This window comes from Lathamus discolor, chromosome 2 (genome assembly GCF_037157495.1).
Source record: "Lathamus discolor isolate bLatDis1 chromosome 2, bLatDis1.hap1, whole genome shotgun sequence".
NCBI classification, from domain to species: Eukaryota; Metazoa; Chordata; class Aves; order Psittaciformes; family Psittacidae; genus Lathamus; species Lathamus discolor.
The window spans coordinates 157,013,524-157,027,219 of NC_088885.1; the positions used below are offsets into that span (position 1 = coordinate 157,013,524).

General features: G+C 52.8%; 1 protein-coding gene across 7 annotated transcripts in view; it reads right to left on the bottom strand.

Moving 5' to 3' along the window:
* Positions 1–337: 337 nt before the first annotated feature.
* Positions 338–13,696, bottom strand: part of PTP4A3 (protein tyrosine phosphatase 4A3) — a 45,528-nt gene continuing 32,169 nt past the window's right edge. For all 7 annotated transcript variants that reach the window (XM_065669033.1, XM_065669040.1, XM_065669038.1 and 4 more), the window contains 5 exons: positions 8,797–9,623; positions 7,059–7,151; positions 3,190–3,320; positions 2,451–2,525; positions 338–1,723 (listed from right to left, as the gene is read on the bottom strand). In XM_065669033.1, coding sequence (XP_065525105.1) covers positions 1,606–1,723; positions 2,451–2,525; positions 3,190–3,320; positions 7,059–7,151; positions 8,797–8,901 — 522 coding nt within the window. In that variant the 5' untranslated portion in view covers positions 8,902–9,623 and the 3' untranslated portion in view covers positions 338–1,605. The remainder of the gene's footprint in view (positions 1,724–2,450; positions 2,526–3,189; positions 3,321–7,058; positions 7,152–8,796; positions 9,624–13,696) is intronic.

Consider the following 13,696-nt stretch of genomic DNA (forward strand, 5'->3'; position numbering starts at 1 on the left):
CCTTCCTCACCCTTCATCCCAATAGATGAACCCTCTGAAGCCAACATCTCTGGGTAACCTATGTTTTGCAAGGCACACAAACCTTTGGAGATACCCAACACAGGGCACTGAAGGCACCTCAAGTTGGGCAGCCTAAAACCACAAGACACTGGGTATCTAGCCCTCCTTGTCCCCAAGACTGCAATGCTCTGCAGCTGAGGGGTGAGCAGCAGAGAGCCCAAGGGACACCCAGAGCATCCACTGGGCCACAGTTGACAGTGGATGGTACCCAGTTGTGACCCAGTGCCATGGATCTCAGATGGGAGAAAGAAAGGCCAGAGGACGTGCGGAACACAGCTTATTTTCTTCAGGTTTTTTTACCTTTAATTAGCAAATTTCTTCTTATCCTCATCAAAAGAAAACCCACCCCTGCCCCTATGTGCCCATTGCTCCAGCTGCTGCAAGCGTTCAAAGGCAGAGAGTGGAAGAGATGTCTAATGTCTGGGCTAAGGGGCAGCTCTGAGTCCACCCCACCAGGGCACGTGCTGGGGGGGGTTTGGGGTGCCATATGCAGTGTTGGAGCTGTGGGAAAGGCAGGAGCCAAGTTTGGTGATGTGCTCTTGCCAGGAGCACCCAAAATCCCCCAGGGAAGCTGCAGCACAGCCCCTTGGCCAGCAAACATGGTAGAGGACATGGATGTGCTCCAAGAGGCACATCCCCATGGGTATTGCAGGCAGAACTGGGGCTTGCACCATGGATGAGTGGTGGGGACATGGCAGATGAGAACCCACCACTCTGTGCATTGAATCTGGAAGCTGTAAGAGCACCCAGACTTTGGGGGGCATCAGCGCTGAGCCTGCACCCTGGCAAAGTGGGTGCCTTACAGCCCTGCCATGGTCGCCTTATGCAGCAAGCCCCATGTGCAGCATCCTGGATGGCAGCAAGCCCCATGTGCAGCATCCTGGATGGCATCAAGGTAATGGGGAGATGGTGAAGTGCTAAAGGATCCAGGAGAAAGGGAATGGTGCAAGGGGAGGACTTAGCTTATCCCTTTCCATGGCCACAAGGCCAGCACAAAGCTGAGCCCCCTTCACCTCTCCCTGCTACCATCTTCCCCCTGAGGCCACTGTGCCATCCCCACCTCTGTCCCTGCTGCTGCAGCCCTTATTTATAGGGAAGAGGTGGGAAAAGGGTTTTGATGGGGGTGTTCCAGCCCTCCTGCTCCCCATCCCTTCTCAGCTAGCACCATCCTGCCTGCATCACCCCAAACCAAGCACCCTTCTCCCATCCCTCTAAGTGCAACGGGAAGGGAAAGGGAGGAGGAGGAGGAGGAGGAAGGCAATGAAGAACCATCACGAGCTCACTGCTAATGCCAAGAAACAAAGGGCAGCGCTGCCTTCCCTCCTTGAGCTATAGCTGGAGAGAGCGGCCCTTTACAGGGGTCCAAGATGATGGTGCTGTGGGTGCTGGCACATGTTGGTGGTGCTCCATGTACCCCACTACCCCAGCCCTGGCATGGGGCAGCGTGTGGGGATGCGCAGGGCTGGGCGAGGAGGTGAAGGGGTTGGGATGTGTGTGAGCGCCCGGGTGTCTGTGTGCACGGGTTTTGGCAAGAGGTCATTGAGGTTACATGATGCAGCATTTGTTCTTGTGGTTATGAGGGTCCTTAAATCGGAGTCTCTGCTTTGGTCGGTATTTTTCCAAGTACGTCAGCTGCTTGCTGTTGATGGCTCCTCTGCGCTTCCTGCAGGGACAGAGGGGTCAGCACAGTCAGTGGAGTGGCAGGAGATCCCCCCATCCCAAACCCACCCTGCTGGGGGCTGAACCCCCCTGTTTGGAGCGTGAATGGATTTTGGAACCTGTGGCTATGTGCATCCTCCAGGGATGGAGACAGGGACTGACCCCATCTTCCTCATCTACCCTCTGAGTCTCAGGATACAGAGAATTGTGAAGGACAACTAGGGTAGCTGCCAGAAGCAGGATGCAAAGCCCCTCAGGGATGCTCCCAGCCTCTTGATGCAAAGGTGCTTGATGGCAGCACCTCCCTTTTCCTTTTCCAGGTTACATCAGCAGGTAAGCTGCAAAGCTGCCCGGTGGAAAAAGACCTGGGGGTGCTGATTGATGGAGCTGAACATGAGCAGCTTGTGCCCAGACAGCCAAGAAGGCAAGGAGCATCCTGGCTTGTATCAGCACCTGTGAGGCAGCAGGGCCAGGGCAGTGGCTGTGGCTCTGCACTGGGCACTGGTGAGGCTCCACCTCAAATCCTGGGTTCACCTCTGGGCCCCTCACTACAAGAGAGACATTGAGGTTGGACTTGATAATCTTAAAGGTCTTTTCCAACCCAGTTGATTCTATGACTCTATGAAAAGCAATGCAGCACCCTGCAAAGCCCCTTGGACACTCCAGATCTCTCCATTGCCCTGGAGAGGGGTTGCTTTCTCCCCTGACACCGAAACACCACTCTGACTTACTGTCGGATGAACTGGATGGCATCTTCATACTTCATCCCGCTCTCAATCAAGGCCAGTGCGACGAGGACGGGAGCGCTGAAAGGCAATGGCAGCGGTGGTCAATCCCCAGCCATGCAGCCCAGCGGGTGACATCCCATCCTGGCACAGGGGGACATGCCATGGGCTGTAATAGTGGTGCTATGGGCAGTGGTGGCTTTCAGTTCATCGTTCTTGCCATTCAGCTGCAAGTGATGGCCCAAGGAGCATTCTGGGATAACAGGGCAGTTGTTTGCTCCTTGCCTAGTGAGCAGGAGGACTTTGGAGGCAAATCTACCGGAAATATGGATGCAAATATACATGCAAAACCTGACTTATAGCAGGGGGAGTAACACAATGCAGCAGCTCTCAAAGAGCATCAGTTCCCCGTTGGAGCGGGAGGCATTTTGCAAGTATTTCCATGATGAACTCTTAGCAAAAGGAAAACAGCGATGACAAACAAGGAACAAAGGAACAAAGAGCAACGGCAGGGCAGCACCAAGCCACCCTGGTCTACCCCAGTGCCCAGGAGCTGGCCATAGGCAGTGCAAGGAGAAGCACAGGCAGCAGACCCTGCCATCAACACTTATTCCCACTAAAGTTTTAATGCATGCAAAACCCCTGTTCCAAGGGGGACTAGGGAAGGGAAGGAGGAGTGGACACGGCTTTCCCTCTCCTCCTTTCACAGGGAGGGTGCAATAAGGGGTGCTGGGCTCTGACTTACCGCCCCAGGCCGGCCACGCAGTGCACGGCCACGCAGCAGCCGGGGTCTTCGCAGAACTTGGTCTTCAACAAGTTGAGCCAATCTTCCACTATCTTGCTGGGAGGAGGCGCTCCATCATCAAACGGCCAATCCTGCAGGGAGCGGGGCGAAGTCAGGGAACAGAGAAATGCTCCTAAGGCCATGGATGAAAACGCAGGGATTGCTTTTCACTCATGGCGATGCTGTTCGATGCCTTTCAAGTCTAGGTCTGGGGTCCTCCCGTTTCCTATGGACAGGTTCAGCCTCCAGGAGTGCCTACGGGATCTGTGACATGGTCCCCATGTCCTCCTATGTAGACCAGGGTAGCCATTGGCTGCCTCCTTCCCATTCACTGACCACACTGAGCTTTGGGAGCCACTGAGGGACTTTGTAGGAGTTTGGGTGACATGGTTTAATGGGAGGCATCCCTGCCCATAGCAGGGGGTTGGAACTGGGCGATTTTAAGGTCCTTTCCAATCCAAACCATTCTATGATTCTATGAATATTTGAGCAAAGGTGGTTTGGAGATGGCTGAAATCTCAGGGTCTGATGCTGTGCTGAAACTCAGCATCTGCAACAAATGGAAGGGACAATGAACAAACAAGTCCTGAAAGGATGCTCTGGGGATCCCCCAACACAGCCCTATAGAGAAATGAAGGGAGACTCCTCCAAATAGGGCCATTTAAACAACATCCTTCAGGAAAGGCTCTTAAGGGACAAGAACAAAGCCGATCTTCTTTGGAGCTTCATCCTCAAGCGGTATGAACTCAACATCTACAATAATGTGGGTAAAACGGGTGTTGCATTAAGCACCCCCAGCCTTGGGCTCCGCTATGAGGGAAAAGGGTTCCCCTCCTTGCAGTGACTGTTGCAGCATTTTGGGAAAAGAATGGTCTCACCCCATGGGCACTGGCAGCCAGTCGAGGCTGCAAGGCTCTCCCAGAATGTGGATTTCTCTCCCCAGATGGATCTGGAAGGAGGAGCATGGCCACTGGTTATGCAGCAGTGGGAAAGAGGGACACAGGCAGGGCAGCATCACTTGGAGTGTATGCAGTATGGTGGTGAGCCCCAGTGGGAGGGAAGCACAGGCCATAATCCTTGTGCTTGAGCAATGAGTCACTAAGCTGCAGTCATCGTGGGGGTCAGATGGCAAAAGAAGCTGCTTTACTGAAGTGTTTGAACAGGTAATGTGATTGCACTTGGGCTGCGCTAGGAAAGGAGCACACTGGGCTTCAGGGTATTCTAACGTTGAGCCAGCCCACCCTGCACAGCCTGTGGCCTGTCCTGCAAGAACATCTCCTCCCCACAGTGCCCAGAAAGTACTGCTTCAGCCATGAGTTCAGGTCACGGGGTTCACAGCAGGGATGACACTGGTACCACACACTATCAGCTCACAGAGTGGCTCGGGTTGGAAAGGACCTTAAAGCTCATCCAGCTCCAACCCCTGCCATGGGCAGGGACACCTTCCACTGGAGCAGCTTGCTCCAAGCCCCTGTGTCCAACCTGGCCTTGAACACTGCCAGGGATGGGGCAGGTACGGCTCCTCCGGGCACCCCGTGCCAGCACCTCAGCACTCATAACAAATTTCTTCCTTATATCCAATCTAAACCTACCCTCTCAGTACAAATTCATTGCCCCTTGTCCTGTCCCTACAGGCCCTGCCAAAAACTCTTTCTCCATCCTTCCTGTAAGCCCTCTTTCTATACCGAAAGGCTGCAATGGGATCTCTCCTTAACCTTCTTGTCTCCAGGCTGAACAGCCCCAACTCTCTCAGCCTTTCCTCATAGCAGAGGTGATCCAGCTCTCTGATCATTTCCGTCTTCTGGATCTGCTACAACAGGTCCATGACATTCCCGTGCTGAGGACCCCAGAGCTGGACACAGTACTTCAGGTGGAATAGTACATGGGGAGAATCACCTCCCTTGACCTGCTGGTCACGCTCCTTTCAGTGCTGCTCTGGATACAGTTGGCTCTCTGGGCTGCAAGCGCACACTGCTGGCTCACATCCCATTTTTCATGCATCAGGACCCCCAGATCCTTCTCTGCAGGGCTGCTCTTAATATATTTATCACCCGGTCTCCACTGATACTGGGAACTGCCCTGGCCCAGCTATAGAACCTTACACTTGGCCTTACTGAATTTCATGAGGTTCACATGGAGGTTCCCTCTTCCAGCGTGTCCAGGTCCCTTTGGATTGCATCCCTTCCCTCTAGAGTATCGACCACACCACTCAGCTTGGTGTCATCTGCAAACTTGCTGAGGGTGCACTCAATCCAACTGTCTGTGTTACTGATGAGGATATTAAGCACTACTGGTATATCCATCCTGCACCATAAACCCTTCTACAGTGAAACCCGTACAATATTAGTCCTCCTACAGACCTTCTGCCCCATCTCTGACCTGCTGCAAGAGTTGCCAAGCAGATGTTCATGGCATGGATCACCTGCATCTGGCACAACTTGGTAACTGCCATCAGCTCTAGAGATTGCTTGGGATCCCTGTGGCACACAGAGGAGCCAAAAGCAGAGGAGGTGTCCAAAACACCCATGGAGCATACCCACGATGGGACCGCTGTATGTGTGGGCACCGTGGCTGTGGATGCTGGACTGAGGCACACTACACCAGACTCAGACCTCAACTAACTTGTGTCTCTTCCCCAAAGAAAGGGGTAGGATATATAGATATAGGCTATATATTTGATATAGGTATACATAGAGATATCTATCTATCTGCATAGGTACATCTGTCCATAGATATATAGGATATAGCTATCTCTCTATATAACTCATATAGTTTCTATATATAGAAAGTTATAGAAATACATAAAGAAGCTATATAGTTTCCATAGTGTCTTATACAGTTTCTGTATCTAGGATATTGATATCTCCCTATCAAAAAAATACCCTAGATATAGATCTCTCTATATATAGATATTTAGAGAAGTATGTATAGCCTAGATAGAGAAACGGAGACTGAAGGACTCCAGGATAAAAGGCAGAATTTGGTGTGTAAGTGAGCAGATATGATATCCTACATACAGATTCCATATGTAGGATACAGCTATCTTTCTCTGTAAGATGTACCCTACAGAGACATAGCATTTATATCTGAAGAGTTATACATCTGAACGAACACTATCTAGAGACATAGGATCTATCTACATCCAACAGGATCTAGGGTGTAGCTAGCTATCTCTGTAGGACATACATTATACAGAGAGAGCTATAGAGAGAGGGCCTACGCACAGAGGACCACCCCAGGAGACATGAGGCACTTCCAAACCCTTTCCTAAATGAGCAAAGCCTCCCTTTCCAGCTGGAGCTGAGCTCCTTGGCAGGGCAATCACGCCTGACATCATCTCCAATTACTTATCAGCCGGGATGCAGCCCAGGCAGCTGCCTGCTCTGCCTCTTTGCCTTTCCCTGCTTGCTGCCTGCTGCCTTTCATCCCCCTGAGCTGCACTGGCTGCTGGAAGAGCAAAAAGCCCACACACCCCACCCTGGGTAAGGCAACACTGTGGGTAACAGGAACCATGAGCAGCTTCCATGTGGGATCAGGCACTCTCACCCCCTGGATGCTTTAGAGCCCGAGCGACAGGCAGGGGAGGCAGCTGCCGACTCAACCACATGAGTCACAGTTTCGGTGTGTAGGCAGCGCTTGCTCTTTCTATAGCACCAGCCCCATCTCAGAGCTCATCTGCATTGCCCTGAGGATGAATTTGGGCTTCAAACCCTCCTCCTGGGCAAGCGCGATGCTGCTTTGGTCTATGTGACATGCAGGGTGTTGGCAGACAGGAGGGATGGGGGTATTTAAAAGCAACCCACCCTGCACCTATCCTGCTGCCCACTTACCATGACGGTGATGCCATCCTTCTCCAGGGGGGTCTTGTCATAGGTCACTTCGCACACTCGCACAACCGTGGTGGCACCGTATTTCTTCAGGTCCTTGGGAGGGAAGGAGAAAGAGGGGTCTAAAAACCCTGCCAGTTGCACCCCACTTAACCCAAACACATCCAAAACCCTGCTATCACCACGGGACCACCGCAGTCCCTAATACAACAGCACCGTGCCCCATCTCTGGACACTAAGCAACACCCCCCGTGGCCCATCCACCCTGGGAAACACAAGGGAACATGAAACCTCAGGGCACCAAATCCATGTAAGATCTTCACTCAATACCTTCACAGCTCCTTGGAGTCATGAGTGCCAACAGGGCCATCTGTTTGTAAGCCCTGACAGCCACACCACCAAGGCCTTTACACTGCATGCAAAGAAACATCCCTGATATGGGCTCAAGTCCCCCAAAAGAGAAATCATTTGTGCCCAGGGAGGTGGCAACTCCTGCTGCAGAATGCATAGAGGTGGGTGGGGGGGGTCATAGTGCATCCCACCAACTACACTCAGCATCTTGCACACTGCTCAGGGGCTCCTTCTCATCCTCGCTGCCATATCCCATCATCATTCCAACGCGCTGCAGGCTGGGGTGTGGGATTTGGGCTGCTTCCAGCCTGGCTTGTCACCCGCTGCGAGGATTGCCCCTGGATTACGTGCCGGCACACCGGCACATGTGAGATCATCCCCTTCAGTGATCCATCTCCTTCATTCCCCACATGCACTTGCCAGACAAAGCCCCACATGCTTGGCAGCTCTGCCTAAAATCCAACAGGCTGGAGGGAAGTGAATTTCCCCCTGCTCCCACTGGTGGTGTCCCCATTGCCTTGTGCACAGTGTGCAGGGCAATGTGGGGGCTGTCCCCAAACTGCAACCACCTTCCTGCGGCTCTCTGAGCCGGTGGTGCTCACATGTGGGGGTTTGGGTGTGCATTGAAGGGGTTTCCTTGAACTCAAGAGGATGCCACTGGTGCCAGCACAATGGACCTCAAAGTGGTTTAGGTCTAAGGCAAAAATCCTTCACCAGCCACATGTGCAGCCTCAGGTCCTCCTGGGAAGACACAGCATTCCAAAACGACTCCTCAGGAGCAGAAGCTGCTTGTGCTGGCTTGACTGAGCCTGCAGGACATGGTGTTTCCTCTAGGCATTGATAAGATGAGCAAGTTGAAGCCTTTTACCTTGGATCATGGATATGCATCCACTATTCCCCCCCCAACTCCCTGCTGCAGCCAGTGCTTCCAGGCAGGGCACCATCACTGGCTCATGCAGCATTGAGCCCTCCAGCTCCTTCTAAACCACCGAAAACACTCTGGGCATTGAAAGACGTTGAGATATTTGGGATGAGAAGTCCTTATATTGAGGTGTCAGGAGATGCAGGGGAGGTTGTGTGCCTCCTTATGCATCATAGCAAAGCACCTTGATGCGATGTGGCGGAGCTGGCAGCGGATGCAGCAGGAATGGGGAAACTACTTCACCTCTACCACATCCAAACACTCCACTTGGGGTCCTCCAGAAGATCCTTCCACCAGTGGCGATTGGACTCACCAGCCTGGGATGCTACCAGAGTCCATGGTACCAAAGCGGATGTGCTACTGCCTCATACTACACAGTGCTGGTCCCTGTTGCATCTCAATATTGGCTTTTAGCCCCAAAATACACAGCAGGGCCCCAGTCCCCCACTTCCATCCTCTTCTCCTTACCTCCAAGAAGGTGTTGAGCGTGGCATTGGTGGGGTTGTGTGTGATGAGGAACCTCATGTTTTTGTAGCAGACCTCCACCGGCGCAGGGCGGTTCATCCGAGCCATGCTGGGACAGGAGGAGGGTGAGGTGATGCTGATGGCAGTGGGGGCAAAAAAACCAAGAGAAAGTGTGGCGTGGAGGGTGGGGGGGGAAACAAAAAAGCCCCAATGACCCCTCTGCGCTTCAAAAATAACCCCAAAACAGGATCGAGAACTCAATATACAGACGTTGTGCAAATAATCCCAGCTCTTGGGAGCGCGCCGGCTTCCTCAACAACACCGCAAGCTCCCCGGGGTGGGAAGGGGGGAAAAGCCAGACGGGCAAAAAATAATATTAATGATAATAATAATAATAATTAAAAAAAAAAAAGCCCAAAACCAAACCAAAACCAAGAATCCCTTTGCTGTAGTGTCGGCGTCCTTGGTGCGTGTGCGACGGCGAGCGGCTGCCGCGCGCTCCCGGGCGCTCTAGAAAGGCCTCTGCATATGGGGGGTGTTGGAGGTGGCGGGAGGGTGACCCCCGTCACGTTACCCCATCGGGGTATGTGGAGTACTTGGGGGCGGCACGGGGGGCCGGGAGCCTACGGGGCGGCGTCGGCGGCGTCCGGCAGCGGCGCCTCGCTGGGGCGATCCATGCACAGGAGCCTTGAATGGTTGAGTCGGAGGGTCGGGATGCTGGGGGAGACGAGAGGAGGTGGCCGGGCACTGCTTTATGGGGCGAGCTGGTGGGGGCTGCGGGGCTCAGAGCTGCTCCTCAGCACCTCCATAAATCCCAGCGGACAGCGAGGCTGTAAGGGAAGGAAAGGGAAACGTGATGGTGAGGGTGTTCTTCTTCCCAGGCTTGCTCCGAGAATCCCATCATTGGTATGCAAAGGGATACGGTGACCCCAAATGTACCAGCACCCGCATCCCAGATGAGCATCCCTGAGAATCCTCATCTTTGCTGAAGTCTATAAAGTGAGATGGTATTCAAAGTTGAAATACCCTCTGAAAGCTGAAGTGGCAGTGGAAAGCCAGGGGGAGAACACACATTTCCCCTGGCAAAAGGGAAAAGCACATGGCTTACTCTCATGCCACCCAACATCAGCACCCAATGGTGTATTTAGGCACCTGAACCATGTGAGTTGACCCCCCTGGCACCCATCCTGTCCCCCAGACCTCACCTTTGCATTCCTAAAACGCACAGCGAGTGTTCCTGCCCCAAATGCAGCGCTAATCGGCCACATGCTCCCGGTGCTGCTCGAGCGACTAATGTCCACCAAATGCACCTCTAATGCTCTTAGGCAAACTAAGCTGCCTGCAAATGAGCTTTCCTGGGGAGGGGGGGAGCAGAGGAGGGGGAGGCGGGTGAGCAGTTTTGCCAGCGCTGGTGTTGGATGTGTCTCCCTGCTTGCTCATCCGCATCCCCATCACCGCCGGCACATCTCTCCCTATGAAGTACCGCATCCTCACATCCTGGGGCATCTTTGCTTCCAATTCTTCCCAATGGGAAGAATTAAATAATTCTTCCCAATGGGAAGAATTAAATAAGAAAGTCAATTCTCACTGTGGGAATGGCACAAGCCAAGAGAGGATGGGCCCAGAGGGGGGATAAGCGTGCTGCAGCTCTGCTCATTGCCAAGGGAAACCCAGTGCTTCCCTGGGTCGTTACATACCAGACTCTTGTTTTGAAGCTGGTCCTTTCCCTGGGTCAGCAGCTGCTTAATGCCATGTGGACAGAGCCTCAAAATAGACCATAAGCACATAAGTAACCCGAGCCAGGCCAGCATGAACCCCTTTCGCCTCTCCTCCTGATGCCCCGGCACCCAGAAACATTCCCCTCTGGGCTGTTTAACCTTGATGCAATGAGACAAGGTGGCAGCAGGGAGGTGTGCTGAGTACCAACCAGCTCATCACACTGCCTGGGTGCTGTTGCTGGGCTGCTCCATGCCTGAGCATCATTTACAACCTGCTTGAGATTCATATACAACCTGCTCGAGCATCATTTACAACCTGCCTGAGCATCATTTACAACCTGCTCGACAGCTCCTGCTTCACAAGTGGAATGAAAACATCAAATAGCAAAAGATGAAATAGCAAAGGGGAATACAGCCAGGGGAGGTGGCAGGGGGAAGCAGGGCTGCTCTCCTCAATGTGTCTAGTGTGGATGTTTAAATCATGGACTTTCCTCCAGGCAGGGCACTAATTATCTACTATTGGCAGCATGTGTGAGCCCTGGTGATGCTCCAGTGCACAGAGCATCTCTGTGCCCATGGTTTTACAGCTGGACTTTTGGACAGGAGCTTAGAGGGGGCTGGAGCTGGGAAAGGGCCAAAACTGAAGGGGATTTCAGCACTGAGCTCACCCCACCTCCTTTGCAGACCCTTGCATGTCCCTGCCCCACTTAGTTGCACTGAACCCCCTTGTCAATCACATCCCATCACTCCTGACTGGCTTAGTGGGTAACACTATCCCAGAGCCCTGCAAGGATGCTCTGCAAAGTTCAGACTCTGCTGGGGTGCAGAGGATGGATGGGACATCCCAGGGGTGGTTTTCCAGTCCCTACTGAGAAAATCAGATTTTGGCAGCTGATAGAGACTGGAAGCGTGGCTGAGGGATGGGAGCAAGGTGGGAGCTGTCTCACACAGGATTTTAGGCCTCATTCAGAATGCTGAACCCCCTGGAGCAGCTCACCCTCCCCACTTGGACCACAGAAGCCAGGATCTTTGCTCAAAGCTTGCAATGCTCCTGTAAGACGGGATGGAAAACCTGTTCTCCCGGAACTCGCTGTGCTTTTCCACTGACATTCCCACCCATCACCACTTTCCTTGCAGGCTCTGCTTCCCCCTGAGATAAACTCACCACGGCTGGGTAAAAAAATGTCATTTCTTGAGGGCAATTTGGGGCTGGTTTTGGCTGTGTGGCTCCTATAGGTCCAGCCACTGAGCTGTGGGTCAGCACAGCCACAAAAGGAGCCAACAACCTGGTGAGTGAATGATTCCCAAGAAAAACCTGCTGGCAACCCCCTCAGCAAGCTGCTTCCTTCCTTAGTCATTCACTTTAAGTAAAAAGGAGGTCAAAACCCTCCAAAGGGATGGGAGGGCTGAGCTCTTGGCTCTTTCAGCTTCCGCTGTGTTCAACAACATCTTGCCTTCTGCCCCTTCGGCCTCGATGCACTAGTATGAGAGGTGCTTGTAGCGCACAAGGAAAAGCAGCAAAACCCACCTTTTCCCCCTCCAACCAACCTCAAACCTGCCAGCATCACACACCAGGAGCGGTGGTTGGCTCCCCATCATCATCCACCACACAGTTCCTGCTCCATTGGCACTCTGCATCCCATGTAACGTTTTATTGCTTGGATGTGCTCACTGCCAGTAACGGAGGCTCAGTGGGAACCGCCTGCGTACGAGAACAGGGAGTGCTCCTTTCCCACATGGTCTCTTCTCCAGTGGATGCGTTTCAAGTATTCTGGTAACGCACATCCCGGCAATGCAGCCCCAAACCCATAAATCCCTAATGGATATTCAACCACAAATCATCCCCAGTGTCACCATATTAACCATGGCAGAACAATGGGAAAAGGCCTATTTCTGCTAATATTAATAACCTGCCATGACGAAGGATAGCAAGTGATGGGGATCCCCTCACCACAATGCACCCATCACTGCCGCTCCAACATGAGCAAGCTCAACTCCAAGCTTCAGCAGCAATGCTTGCCTTTGAATCTCCCCAAGTATGAATAAGACACAGAGGGCTTCTTCCTTGCAAAGCCCCCAAAAGACACACACACCATGTGAGCCACAGTGATGCTTTCTGCCGTGATTGTGGAAATACCTGGTTCTTCCACAAGAAGTTCTGCAGCCAACAGCCCAGCGAGGATCCAGGGTGAATGCACTCTGGTGCTGCAAGAATGCTATGAAGGGGATGGGGACCAAGCTATTAGAACCCTGCTTACACCCCAATAAAGTGGAGGGGCTCATGGGACTCTCCTAAGTATTCCTTTGCAGCGTGTCTGCACCATTACACGTACATTGGCTTTGTCAAGCAACAGAGCCTACAACAACAGGGATGAGGCTGCTCTTCCTCCCAGCACCTTGATGGCAAAATAAATCATGGAATCATAGAATGGTTTGGGTTGGAAGGGTCCTTAAAGCTCATCCAATTCTAACCCCCTGCCACAGGCAGGGACACCTTCCATTAGACCAGGTTGCTTAAAGGCCAGGTCTTCACTGCAGTCAATGAAAGGGGTTGGCTGGAGGTGGGCAGATCTGATGGCTACTGCTGCAGGTCCCTGGGCTAGCGGGATGCAGCTGGTGAAGTCAGGTTTTCCTATACACAGCAACAAAGGAAAAGGAAGCTCTGCAGAGCCAAAGCTCCACGTGGGCTTCAGCAGCAGGATTCGGAACAAAGGCTCTTACCCAGACAATATGTACCTGACCCCTATATAAATATAGCTATCTCCCGAGTGAGCACATCTCACGTTCAAAGTTCACCTTCAGAATAGTCTAACAGAACACCCATCTGTGTTACGTGTACTCGACCTCTCTCCTGCCTTCAGCTGACATAGCAAGACACCGACCAGCCCTTTCCCCCTTATGGCTGATAAAGTTCTGCTCTGCCTGCTCTCAATCCCATCTCTGCATCAGGCATTTCTATTACCCTGAATCATAGAAGCATAGAATGGTTTGGGTTGGAAAGGATCATCCAGTTCCAACCCCCTGCCATGGGCAGGGACACCCTCCACTGGACCAGGTTGCTCCAAGCCCCATCCAACCTGGCCTTGAACACTGCCAGGGATGGGGCAGCCACAGCTTCTCTGGGCACCCTCACAGTAAAGAACCTCGTCCTTATCTCCAATCTAAACTTCCCCTGTTCCAGTTTT